This window comes from Oncorhynchus clarkii, chromosome 5 (assembly GCF_045791955.1).
Source record: "Oncorhynchus clarkii lewisi isolate Uvic-CL-2024 chromosome 5, UVic_Ocla_1.0, whole genome shotgun sequence".
In the NCBI taxonomy this organism is placed as follows: domain Eukaryota; kingdom Metazoa; phylum Chordata; class Actinopteri; order Salmoniformes; family Salmonidae; genus Oncorhynchus; species Oncorhynchus clarkii.
In genome coordinates this window covers 88,935,254-88,949,176 of record NC_092151.1, presented here as the reverse complement: position 1 = coordinate 88,949,176, position 13,923 = coordinate 88,935,254, and the positions used below count along the sequence as shown (strand labels likewise).

The window sequence follows — 13,923 nt, the reverse complement described above, 5'->3', positions numbered from 1 at the left end:
AACATTTTTACTCAGCACCCTTCACTTAAACATCTGCATCGTGTAAAGATTGCTGCAGTATGTTAAAAATCATCATATTGCTATATATTGTGAATGAAATGATATATGCAACGTATGTCACACTTACCTCCAGGGGCAGTTTGGATTGTCTTAGACACTTTTGGGAATGTATCGTAGCTCATGTCTTTGTACCGTAGCTCAATTGAACAGATATAATTTGTGAACGGCTGCAATTTATTAAAATCATAATGTAATTCATCCGTTGTGTAACAATCTGAAAAATGGATGAAAAAGGAGTCAAAGCTTGATCTGAAATTCTTATCAATTAGTTGTTTGTTTTAAATATATATATAAATGATCTCATCTCCCACCTGAGGCAACTGCTTATTCTACAAGCTGCCACGGACATACAATTGTAAAGGCAACCACATCTTTAGGAAAACATACATACCTGTGTTTTCCATAGGGACTTATCATTAAAATAAGGTTCATTTGTTTGGTGGGTAAAATAATTACTTAAAATGTCTCTGAACATTGTAGCTTACCTTTAACTTCAGTCTCAATTCTACAGGAAACGCAGGAGTGAAATAGCTGAGTATTTTGGGGGCAGTTAATGCTGTCATTGGTCCATTTAAGGCTTATGGAGGTGTTTGTGTTTGTAGACGTTTTGGTAATGTCCACTTCTACGGAGTGAAATATAAGAATAATATGATCATAGTGATACTGAAATAAATGCATGTTATGTCTTGTTATAGGCTATTTTCAGTATTCAAATGTTTAAGTCGATGGAGAGTTTATCTTAAAAAATGTTTGTATAATAACTTACTACACTTGATTTCAACGTCAATGGACTTGGTATTGATGACTTTACTGTTGTGAGTAATCTTTCCACTACAGCTGTATTTCTGAAAGGGTTCCAAATCATCCAAGTTGATAGACCCGTTGTTTCCTGGACAAAAACAAGAATATTAGTGATTCCTTTGAAAAAATAAATTGTTATCATATGTAAATTCATATGAAATGTGGAAACATTATTTTTACCTTCACAGGTGTAATGAATGTCCAGATCTTTAGGGCTACAGTTTTTTGGCTTGTTTTTCCATACTATTTCAACAGGGAGTACGTTTTTGAATTCCAGATTGGGAGAATGTTTGACTGTAGAATACTCTGTTTCAAAATAGGAAAGATTTAATTATAGCCATGCACAAAAGAGACAAAATAGTGATACTGGTTAACACATTATGGTTTATCAGCAGCCGTGTAAAATGTGGCCACAGCCTTTGATATGCTCTGATTAGGATCTCTTTTAGTCCTCATTTGGACTAATCTTATAAGAGTATACAGTGCATTTGGAAAGTGTTCAGACACCTTCCCTTTTTCCACAAGTTGTTATGTTCCAGCATTATTCTCAAATGTATTAAATAAATACAAATCCTGACCAATCTACAAACAATACCCCATAATGACAAAGCGAAAACAGATTTTTATAAATGTTATTCACAGTTATTATAAGTATTCAGACCCTTTGCTATGAGACTTGAAATTGAGCTCAGGTGCATCCTGTTTCCATTGATTATCCTTGAGATGTTTCCACAACTTGATTGGAGTCAATTGATTGGACATGATTTGGAAAGGCACACACCAGTCTATACAAGGTGCCACAGTTGACAGTGCATGTCAGAGCAAAAACCAAGCCGTGATGTTGAAGGAATTGTCCGTAGAGCTCAGAGACAGGATTGTGTCAAGGCACTGGGGAAGGGTACTAAAACATTTTGGCAGCATTGAAGGTCCCCAAGAACACAGTGGCCTCCATCATTCTCAAATGGAAGAAGTTTGGAACCACCAAGACTCTTCCTAGAGCTGGCCGCCCGGGGGAGAAGGACCTTGGTCAGGGAGGTGACCAAGAACCCGTTGGTCACTCTGACAGAGCTCCAGAGTTCCTCTGTGGAGATGCGAGAACCTTCCAGAAGGACAATCGTCTCAGCAGCACTCCACCAATCAGGCCTTTATGGTAGAGTGGCCAGACGGAAGCCACTCCTCAGTAAAAGGCACATGACACCCCACTTGGAGTTTGCCAAAAGCCACCCAAAGGACTCTCATGAGAAAACAAGATTTACCATGAGAAACAAGATTCTCTGAACTGATAAACCAAGATTGAACTCTTTGGCCTGAATGACAAGCATCACGTCTGGAGGAAACCTGGCACCATCCCTACGGTGAAGCATGTTGGTGGCAGCATCATGCTCTGGGGATGTTTTTCAGCAGCAGGGACTGGGAGACTAGTTGGGATCGAGGGAAAGATTAATGGATCAAAGTACAGAGAGATCCTTGAAGAAAACCTGCTCCAGAGCTCTCAGGACCTTAAACTGGGGCGAAGGTTCGGCCTTCCAACGGGACAACAACCCTGAGCACACAGCCAAGACAACGCAGGGCTTCGGGACAAGTGTCTGAATGTCCGTAGTGGCCCAGCCAGAGCCCGGACTTGAACACGATTGACCATCTCTGGAAAGACCTGAAAATAGCTGTGCAGCTACACTCCCCATCCAACCTGACAAAGCTTGAGAGGATCTGCAGAGAAGAATGTGAGAAACTCCCCAAATAAAGGTGTGCCAAGCTTGTAGCGTCATATACTGTACTTTCCGAATGCACTGTACACTGTTGGTCAGGATTGTTTAAATAAAGGATAGCAGGTCATAGTGATTGAGAAATGTCCTTTGCTGTTGAGTAATTCCCGTTTAACCTTTTAAATACTTTTCTTTCTGAGTATTTATAGTAATCTCACCTGCTGTTATTGGTATAGTTTTGCTGATGTTGACACTGCAATCTCCAGGCACAGCTACATTGGTTGTGAAGTTTGTGCAGAAATGTTCATCTAAAAGCTGAAAACAGTTGTTTTTGTCCCAGATGATAACAGGACTGTTCCATTCAGCATCACTGATATCCCATTTCGTCACATAACACAAATATCCCGGCTTCGTGTTGGTGAAAAACTCTAGGTCATCTAAATTGTGCAAACATTTGTTAAAAAAAATATAGATTTTTAACAATTTTTCCAACATGTATTATTTTAGATAAGTATCATAGTCTACAGCTAGTTAACTACAAGTGCATTTACATAATAGTTATTATAAGTAAGTAATTTGTCATTGTATTGAGATTCAACCTAAAAAGATATGTTATTACTAAACACAGTGACTGTTACATCCCACAATTTGTTTTCCTCCAAATCATTATTTAGCCACAGGATTTAATAAGGATTATTAGTTCATATGTAATTAACAAATAATACCTTATTAAACAGTGTATGCTCAGTGCCTTTGACATACCCATTTTCTCAGTCCTCAGAGTGCTATTTCCTTGGAGTTCACATTCAGGCTGAATCTTTGTAAAAGTGTATTTCCTGCAAGGCTTCAATGATACCACAATAGTGGAGTTCACCGTTTGATGCTCAACAGTAATGTGTTTTCCTGATTCATCCTGGTACGATATGTTGTATGTGTCGGAGGTTGAGGCCTTTAAGTCAATCTGAAAGCCATAGATGACAGGCGTGACCGTGTATGTACCTATAAGATTACATGAAAAGATTGATCATTATTTATTAATTTATTTATTCAGGTGAACTATCCCTATCATGCACAGTCTTAGAATGCATCTCAAACCAAGGAATTGGAACTCACACTTTGGCGGTGTTGGTTTAGTCTGGCTGCCTGAAAGACGGAACAGACAGGTGAGAATCCACGAGGACAACGTTACATTACAACATCACAACAATCCATTACAACATCACAACATTCCATTACAACATCACAACATTCCATTAAAGCATCACAACATTCCATTACAACATCAGAACATTCCATTACAACATCACAACAGTAGGAGAAACATGATCTACTATCAATGGACACAACACAGCATCCCATGGAGGAGAGGCCAACCTGTGGGGATAGCTGTAGTGGAAGTCAGGGTGCTTGCAGGTGAGGTTTGGTTGTGGATGGGTGGAGTGCTTGTAGGCAAAGATGGAGAGGTCGAGTTGTTTGTAGGCAAAGCCTGGGTTTGAGAGGTGGAGGTGTTTGTAGGAAAGGCTTGGGTTTGGTTGAGGGTGCTTGCAGGGTCAGATGTCTGGGTTTGGTTGAGGGTGCTTGCAGGGTCAGATGTCTGGGTTTGGTTGAGGGTGCTTGCAGGGTCAGATGTCTGGGTTTGGTTGAGGGTGCTTGCAGGGTCAGATGTCTGGGTTTGGTTGAGGGTGCTTGCAGGGTCAGATGTCTGGGTTTGGTTGAGGGTGCTTGCAGGGTCAGATGTCTGGGTTTGGTTGAGGGTGCTTGCAGGGTCAGATGTCTGGGTTTGGTTGAGGGTGCTTGCAGGGTAAGAAGTGCTTGTGCTCGAGTCGCCAGTTGCTATAAAATAGAGAACGCATTGTTGCTGCCTCTGAGCATTAATGTGAATAGCATCTGCAATCATGCAACGGTCACCTTCAGATGTGGACAAATCATGACTGATTCTGGGGGATAAAGACATGAATTAGAGAATCATTTTAAGACCAACTGACCTCCTGAAGTTGTATCCCCGTCACCTGAAAAATGATATTTAAGTCATCATCAAGGACTTGTGGCCAACATTACTATCTAACATTACATCAATCTATTTGACTATAATGCACACAGGTGTGAACGCACCAAGGCTCTTGACCATTTTAAATATATATATTTTTTTTTTACTTCACATGAGATAGGTATGGAATGTTCCAGACCCAATTACACCTTTAAGGTCTGGTCTACTTTAGATGATTTGTGCTGTTAACGTTGTACTGGATTTCCTGTAACCCAAACCCTGAGCTTCTAAGGCAAAATGCAAAAAGCAGCGACTTAAAATGTTTACTTCCTTATTTCAATACAATTAGGTTGTCACAATGTTTCAGCATACACTTGCTTTGGTTTGACCCGCTAGTATTTTCCTTCATAGGACTCATACAAAACGACACAAAAATGAAACAGAAAGAATGCTCTTAGAGCTATAGAAGTATTCAACCCAAAATAAAACACTGTGTTTCTCTTCCATTTGAACAGAGACCTACAACAGAAAAGAGCACTTAGAGCTACAGAAGTATTCAACCCAAAATAAACTGCTATAACACTGTGTTTCTCTTCCATTTGAACAGAGACCTACAACAGAAAAGGGCACTTAGAGCTACAGAAGTATTCAAGTGTTTTTCTTTGCTCAACTCCAAGGGAGACGCACCCTGCACTGCCATTTTACTGGTCTGCCCACCCAATGAAAACCTGGTCAGATGCTGCTGTTGTGACTGGCTGGGGATTCTTTTTGTTACTTTTTCACACTACTACACCTCTTCAGGATTGAAAGGTGTTACTCTCAGTTTGTGAATATGTAACTGAGGTAGTGGGTGAACTACCTCAGAACCATGGTTCATTACCACCAGTGAGTCTGCTATCAAAGTTTGATTGCAAAAGTGAAATGTCTTCACACATCCAGTGTAGGTTGTTTGCAGTTGCGTTTGAGACAACAACAAAAATTGACCATCAAGAGGAAGCTACGCCTTTACTTATTAATGGAGAGCTGGTTGCTATGTATTTTGCATAGAGGCTTGTGGGGGTTCTGGTGGCTCGTTCTCATCAATAGCAAGATGGCCAAGGTGGGGTGTGATAACGTGATAAAGATGGCCAAGGCGAGATATATATATATAAATATATATACAGTGACTTCAGAAAGTTTTCACACCCCTTGATTTGTTCCACATTTTATTGTGTTACAGCCTGAATTTAAAATGAATTCAATTGAGATTGAGATTCAGTGGTCTACACACAATACCCCATAATGTCAAAGTGGAATATATCATTTTTGTTTTACAAATTAATAAAAAATGAAACGTTTAAAATGTCTTTACTCAATGAGTATTCAACCATTTTGTTATGGCAAGCCTAAATATATTCAGGAGTTAACATGTGTTAAACAAATCACATAATAATTTGCATGGACTGTACAATAATAGTGTTTAACATGACTTTTAAATGACTTCCTCACCTCTGTACCCCACACATACAATTGTCTGCAAGGTCCCTCAGTTGAACAGTGAATTTCAAACACAGATTCAATCACAAAGACCAGGGAGGTTTTCCAATGCCTCACAAAGAAGGGCACCTATTGGTAAATGCATTTAAAAAAAGCAGACATTGAATATCCCTTTGAGCATGGAGAAGTTATGAATTACACTTTGGATGGTGTATCAATACACCCAGTCACTACAAATATAGTTGAGAGGAAGGTAAGGTAACCGCTCAGGGAGAGGAAGGTAACCGCTCAGGGATTTCATCATGAGTCCAATGGTGTCTTTAAAAAACTGTGTTTAATGATGAGATGGGAGAAAACTGAGGATGAATCAACAACGTAGTAGTTCACGATACTAACCTAAATGACAGAGTGAAAAGAAGAAAGCCTATACAGAATACAAATATTCCAAAGCATGCTCCGGTTTGCCACAAGGTACTAAAGTAATACTGCTAAAAATGTGGCAAAGAATAAAAAGTGTTATGTTTGGGGCAAATCCAATACAACACATCACTGAGTATGATCATGTTAAATGTTATTATTGCACAGAGTGATTCCATGCAACTTATCAAGCAAATGTTTACTCCTGAACTTATTTAGGCTTGCCATAACAAATTAGTTGACTACTTTTTGACTGAGGACATTTCTGCATTTCATTTTTTATTAATTTGTAAAAATGTCAAAAAACACAATTCCACATTATGGGGTATTGTGTGTGAATACTTTCTGAAGGCACTATATATATACTAGTCATATATATATATATCATATACTATATATATATTCCCGTTGGGTAGCTGATATTCATAGATTAAATAGCCAAATTGATTAGTTACAGGAATCAGGATTAATAAAGCCAACTCAACGGCCTGTTTTACAAAATTGTGGGCCTACCACATGGATGGGCATTCATAAAATCCCATCGTGGCCGACACGGTAGGCTACACCCCACTAAGCACGAGCCCTCTTTTTTTCTTATTTTTTTGTGCTTTAAAAACGGTAGGCTTACCACATAGATGGGCATTCATAAAATTGAATTTCAGGCAATACTGTAGGCTACACCTCAGTAAGCATGGGCCGACGCCTTTTGGAATTATTTTTTTGGACCGGCCTGACTTCCACGGACATTGATTTTTGGTCCGGTCCAGACCAAATCTAAATCAATAATGTTTGGTTCACATTTTGTACGGTATGGACTAGTCTTGATTTGTCCCAAATAAATCAAGGCTATAAATGACATATTTTCAACTGTCATTCAAAACCGAAATTAACCTGATTTCAACATCAAGAAAATGTGTTTTTTTTCAACGTCCTGAAAAATATTTATTTTAAACGTATGGAAAACACATATTTTCACCTTTCATTCAGAACCTAAATTGAACCTAACTTCAGCGTCTGGAAAATATATATTTTAGACCTCTTTTCAAATTTATTTTGCTTACTGGGACTATTCTAGTTTTGCCGGTGCATTTTTTTGGTTTCGCATAGTGTGGCAGAACGGTAAGGACCGGCCCTGATCTCAGCCATAGCTATACCAGGAAGTGCTGTTGGGGATGAATCATAATTAGTTGGGTAACAGATTGACATAATAATGCTTATGTGAGATGTTTGTCATTAGAATGTCTTCTTTTTGGACTATAGTGTTGGCAGTTTGCAGTTATCCTTTCTCTGCTAGGGCTCAATTACTTGGGCCCCAGAGAGGGGAGAGGTCAGGCTTGTCATCATATGTGAACGTATCTTTTAAACCATGTGAAGGAATGATTGAGGGGGAACCAATTATCTCTTGGCTCCACAATGTTTGTGTGCTAGTCACTCCCTACTTTTCTCATTAGGGGGAGGAGGATGGCAGTATCTGGAAACAGTGTATGTCCCCTCTAAGGTTGCCCTTATCTTGAGCTAGTATATGACCTAAGAGGCTCACTGTCTTCAGTGAGCTTGTCCAGGAGGAGTTGTATTTGAGATGGGAGTATCGAGAATTGACAATTGATATATCCATTGGATGAGGTAATGTTTTGGTATTATGATGTACCAAGAAACAGATTAGAACTTCGTTTAGCAGACCAAACTGAACGATAATTTATAGCTAATGCTGTCTGGATATGGGATACTCCTCTCTCAAGTAAAAATCTTTCTTTGTGAAGCTCCTATTATCTGTAGTTTGTCATGTCGACTAGGGGGTAGATCTTTGCAATAAAATATCTCAGTTGCCATTATGTTGACCACTCTCAACTTTTCATTAGAGATACTGAAATGTTGAAAGTCAAATGCGATTGCAAAAGCTTAATTATTATTAAAGGTGAAGTTTAATAAGTGTGTGATTTGCTCTCTCATTACTTGGTAATACAGGAAATTTCCATGACACAAGAGATCCATAGGTTTTGGACTTTCTAGGGAGTTTTTCCTAGCCACCGTGCTTCAAAACCTGCATTGCTTGCTGTTTGGGGTTTTAGCCTGGGTTTCTGTACAGCACTTTGAGATATGGGGATCTGCTGAAAGACACCCTGGTGAGGGGTGGAGTGCGCAAGTGTTACAACTGTGGGAAGCCGGGTCATTTTGCTGCTGACTGCTCCGAGCCAACGAATCCACAGAGGAACAAAGGCAGGAGGGGCCCGAGAGGAGGGGGCAAGAAGAGGAGGAAAAGGAGCACATGCATGGACAGCCCCATTCCAACAACAGCCGTGGCAGCCACCTCCCAACCAATGGCAGGTCGGGCCACCTCACGGGGTCCAGCAACAGCAACAGTAGGGCACACAAGGAGTCCCTCTAGGCAGAGGACAACCTGGAGCCTGGCAGACGGGGCCGCCGGCACAGACACCCTGTACAATCCAGGACAGGGACTGGAGGAGGAGTATTGACATGATGAGAAGACAGGGACAGTTGTGCTAAAATCCTCAGAGCAACAAGAGCATTTGTTTTTAAAGTGTCACACCCTTCTGAGAGTAGAGCCAACAGTGGAGGCTTGCGTCAATGGTGAGTCACTAATATTTCTTGTTGATACTGGGGCTGCTATGTCTGTCATTAACTGCAAGGCTATGATAAAACCTCCCATGTCTAATGAAATAGTCACAACTGTAGGGGCTTCAGGCCTCCCACTCAGAGAGCAGGTAACAATTCCACTGCCTGTCTCCTTTTGTGAGGAGAAGTGTCAACATCAATTTCTCTACTCTGACGACTGTCCTGTCAATCTGATGGGCAGGGACCTCCTGTGTAAACTTGGCATCAACATAACATGTGGCCAAACCGGTTTAACTGTTATTCATGAAGAAGAGGAGGAAGGGGGGGAGCAATTGATGTTAATGTCTGAGTTTTGTGACTGGTATTATGCATGGGATGTTGATGTGCCCAATATTGCTCGTGTTTTCTCAATGGCCAAAACCCATTGGGACAACGAGGGCAGTTTCATGTCTGAAGCAGGCTTACATTGCACCTCCCATTTTTCACCATCTCCCATCTCTTGACAAGAGATCTCCATTATGAGAAACAATGGCTGTGTGCTACATTACAGGATGAGTCAGTGCAGTGTGAGGGTTTATACTGTAGCAGTGATTTCTGTGCTTTAGGGTTTAATCTAACCCTGCACAGAAAGAGCTCTACCTGTTTGAGGACAGCGCACCAAATGTGTCCCTGGCAAAATCAGACAGAGTAGAATGGGTGGATACTGGAATTTGGGTGAAATGCTTGTTTGATGCTACAGACTTGGAGATGCGCCCTGATGGGTCAACTTATTCACCCAGCACACTGACAAGCTGTTACCCGGAACTCCAACTGAGAGGGGTGTGCATGGTGTTGATCAGGTTTCTTTTTCTACCAATATCATGTTGTTGAGTGAAGACTCACCCCTCCTGAGAGGGGTCCCTGAATGCCTATGGGCAAGGGACAAGTATGATTTTGGGAGAATAAAGGGAGCTGCGCCAATGGTAGTCACTCCTAAAGATACCAGGCGCCCATCTAGAGCAGAGTATCCACTCAGTAAGGAGGCAATAGCAGGTATTACTCCTGTTCATGCATCCTTGTTAGCTAATGGTGCTTTAATTCCCTGTCTAGAATCACCCTGTAACACCCCTATCTTGCCTGTTAGAAAACCTTCAGGTGATTGGAGATTGGTCCAGGACTTAAGGCCTGCGAACGATGCAGTTTTTGCCTGTGCCCCGGTGGTACTTAATGTTACTACACTGTTGGGGCAGTACCACCCACAGCAGAGTGGTTCTCTGTGATTGATTTGACGAATGCATTTTTCAGTATTCCAGTGGCACCAGAATCTCAGTTCTGGTTTGCCTTCACGTTTCTAGGAAAGCGATTTACTTGGACTCCAATGGGTTACGTGGAATCCACCGCTATTTTTTCAGTGGTTTTAGAACAAAATCTGGAGGGTTTTATACCCCCTGAGGGCAGCTCTCTGATTCAGTATGTGGATGAATCAGCTCTCTGATTCAGTATGTGGATGAATCAGCACTCTGATTCAGTATGTGGATGAATCAGCACTCTGATTCAGTATGTGGATGAATCAGCTCTCTGATTCAGTATGTGGATGAATCAGCTCTCTGATTCAGTATGTGGATGAATCAGCTCTCTGATTCAGTATGTGGATGAATCAGCTCTCTGATTCAGTATGTGGATGAATCAGCTCTCTGATTCAGTATGTGGATGAATCAGCACTCTGATTCAGTATGTGGATGAATCAGCACTCTGATTCAGTATGTGGATGAATCAGCACTCTGATTCAGTATGTGGATGATTTGTTGTTGTGCTCCAGCTGAATGGAAACTTGTGAAACTGATACTCGGGCTCTGTTGGTATTTCTCGCTGAGAATGGCCACAACGTTTCAAAGAAGATGTTACAGTTGGTTTCACAGACAGTGAGGTATTTGGGTTATGACATCTCTCCCAATGGCAGGCAGCTGGGTAAAGAGAGGATACAGGCTATTCTCTCTGTCCCACAGCCGGTTACTAAACGACACATGATGTCGTTGACTGGTATGGCAGGGCGTGGGGCGTGGTTACCTGACTATGCTGAGGTGGTGCAGCCGCTTGCTGACCTTATTTATGGCCACAAAAATGGCAATGATTGACAAAATGAAGTGGACAACAGAGGGACTGACTGCTCTGACCAGACTGGAACAACTCATGACTACTTCTCCCTGTTTGGGGCTCCCTGACCATTCCAAACCTTTTAACCTCTTTGTTTGTGACAAAAATGGTTTTATGTCATCTGTTTTAACACAGGAACATGGAGGAAAGCTGCACCCATTTGGGTATTATTCCAAACAGCTGGACAGTGTGGCCAGAGGTCTGGTTTGTTGTTTGAGAGCTGTGGCTGCTGCTACTGAAGCTGTGTTGGCTTGTGCAGACATTGTTGCCATGTGTGAACTCACTGTACACATTCCTCATGCTGTACATGCTCTTATTTCACAGGCAAAGACGGCCCATCTAACACCAGCTCGACTGCTCCATTATCAGAATGTTCTTCTGACAATGTGTCATGTGACCCTGAAGAGGCGCACTGTGTTAAAATCTGCTACTCTGTGGCTCACCGAGGACGATGGAGAGCCTCACGACTGTGCTGAACTGGTGGAGCTTGTCTCGAAACCAAGTCGGATTTAACTGATGTCGCTTTGCAAAATGCACATTTGTAACTGTTTGTAGATGGCTCTGCTCAGCGTTCTGAGAAAGGAGAACCATTGGTTGCGTATGCAGTTACTACTGCCTCAACCACACTGGAAAGTGCTAAATTACCCTCCCACCTTTCTGCTCAAGCAGCAGAACTCTTTGCACTCACTAGAGCTGGCATATTAGCTCAAGGCCAGGTGCCATACTGCCCACCAGACCCTGAGGATGGAGGACCAGAGACGCCGGAAGTCACCGACTAGATGGGAGGATCAGGCCCAGACTCTACGCATAATGTTTCTTGCTCTGGTCTTGAGCATTCTCATTACAGTTGCCATATGGACAGTGACTCAGGGACAACCGGTCCTGGAAAGACAACATGGTACGGACTCGACTGATGACCGTTCAGTCCCACTGCGGGACTTAAATAACAGCCACTCCAGCTCGAGCCAACAGCAGGCTCAGGACAGGAGTCCAGCAAACAATAGCCGCTCCCATACCGAAAGAAGAAGAAGGTCAATGCATCCACTGGATGAGCATCACAGTAGGAATCACGAGGGAAACACTTGGTGGTCACTGCTTAACTACACAGTAAAGACTGAACTGATGTTAGGAAATACCTCCTGTTATGTATGTAGCTTGTTTCCACATTCAGCGATCTCCCCATTCTTCCCCATCTTTGCAATAAAATATCTCAGTTGCCATTATGTTGACCACTCTCAACTTTTCATTAGAGATACTGAAATGTTGAAAGTCAAATGCTATTGCAAAAGCTTAATTATTGTTAAAAGTGAAGTTTAAGTGTGTGATTTGCTCTCTCATTTCTTGGTAATACAGGACATTTCCACGACAGTGCAGACAAAATGGAAAAGGCCGCTCAAAACGGAAGATGGAAGTGGTTGAGCTGTGATCTGTCTAAAAAGAACCCCACATCTAAACTCTGTGTATCTTACTGCAGTTGATAGAAGTACATTCTACATTCAGAACATTCACATGTATTGGAGATTCACGCTAAATATACACAAACAAGGGTGTACTTTTGCACACAGAGCAAGAGGTTTTGAATGTAGCATTGTTGCACAGTGAAAGGCAGGTATTAGCTTCAGATTATTACTTAGATGTTAAGTCCCTGATCTAGATAGATATCCAATCACTGAATGCATTTTAGTGTATCAAGTTAAGAGTAAGAATTTGACTAATCATCAGGTGTGTCCTTTCTCTGAGGGAAACATGAGGGGACCAACTCAGCAGACTCCTCTTTAAAAGCTAGTCCTCCAGGTGACGCCCACCCAGACAGTTTTGAGAAGGACTTGACAATCTCAGAGTTACTCTATTCCAACTCACTTTTAATAGTTAAACCTAACAAAGTTATTTGAATGGTCTGAAAATAAGTATACCATATCCTGCTTGAACCACAGTCCTTTATCCCTCTCCCAAACATGATTTATCCATTGTCAACATTTGAAATTCCTGTAGAAAAATGCCTCAAGTAAATTAGATTTGATCAACCTTATTAAATGCACCTCTTACACTCCTTGAGTGATCGCATCGGGCTACATTTTCTTAAACAATTCCATGTACTTTATTGGTGAATTTAGGCCCCACAGCCCTGTCACCATTAAAGGGATAACAGCCCTCCCATCAGCCCCATCCCCTGGGTATCATACTGTACTTACATATGGCCAGCTCTATGAGCCCAGTACACAGCAGCAGGATCTTCAGTCCATAGAGACCTGCCATGTCCAGGAGCGACGATCACACTACCCAGAGACCATACGTCCTAAAGGTAACGCCAAAAGAAACTCTTACAAATTATCCGTCTTATTCTCAACAACAAAAAAACAAAAAAAATACGTTGAAATTGTGTGTATTTGTCTTTACGTATGTCTTCCCTCCAGTCTTATCAGCGGACACAGCTTCCTGAATGTGTTCCCCTATCCCTAAACCTCGCCTCTGGTCCCTCAGCGCTACGCGACAAGTGATGTCACAGCTAGGTGAGACTCTGTACTTTACCTTATTTTACAGGAAGTTCCATTTCATCTACGCCACACATCTCCTTCCCTCCGGTCTTTTCAGCGGACACAGCTTCCTGAATGTGTTTCCCCTAACCCTAAACCTCTCCTCTGATCCCTCAGCGCTACGCGACAAGTTATGTCATAGCTAGCTGTGGGTAGGAGATGTGTGGCGTAGATTAAATAGTATTTCCTGTAAAATACGGTAAAGTACAGAGTCTCAGCTAGCAAATCAATCAAATTT

The 13,923-nt window shown here is 41.7% G+C and overlaps 1 protein-coding gene and 1 long non-coding RNA gene across 2 annotated transcripts in view; both read right to left on the bottom strand.

Annotated features, from left to right (window-relative positions):
- LOC139409788 (receptor-type tyrosine-protein phosphatase C-like) overlaps positions 1–4,461 on the bottom strand; it is a 41,186-nt gene extending 36,725 nt beyond the window's left edge. The window contains exons 1-8 of the mRNA XM_071155166.1: positions 3,939–4,461; positions 3,678–3,707; positions 3,327–3,563; positions 2,783–3,001; positions 1,042–1,167; positions 827–949; positions 546–683; positions 128–274 (exon numbers count right to left, since the gene is read on the bottom strand). Of these exons, the coding sequence (XP_071011267.1) occupies positions 128–274; positions 546–683; positions 827–949; positions 1,042–1,167; positions 2,783–3,001; positions 3,327–3,563; positions 3,678–3,707; positions 3,939–4,461 (1,543 nt within the window). The remainder of the gene's footprint in view (positions 1–127; positions 275–545; positions 684–826; positions 950–1,041; positions 1,168–2,782; positions 3,002–3,326; positions 3,564–3,677; positions 3,708–3,938) is intronic.
- Positions 4,462–4,548: 87 nt separating this feature from the next.
- On the bottom strand, positions 4,549–13,602 carry LOC139409513 (uncharacterized). Its single transcript, XR_011634410.1, has 3 exons — positions 13,549–13,602; positions 13,344–13,447; positions 4,549–4,573 (listed from the first exon to the last, which is right to left on the bottom strand). It is a non-coding gene; the product is annotated as an uncharacterized lncRNA (long non-coding RNA).
- Between the last annotated feature and the right edge of the window lie 321 nt (positions 13,603–13,923).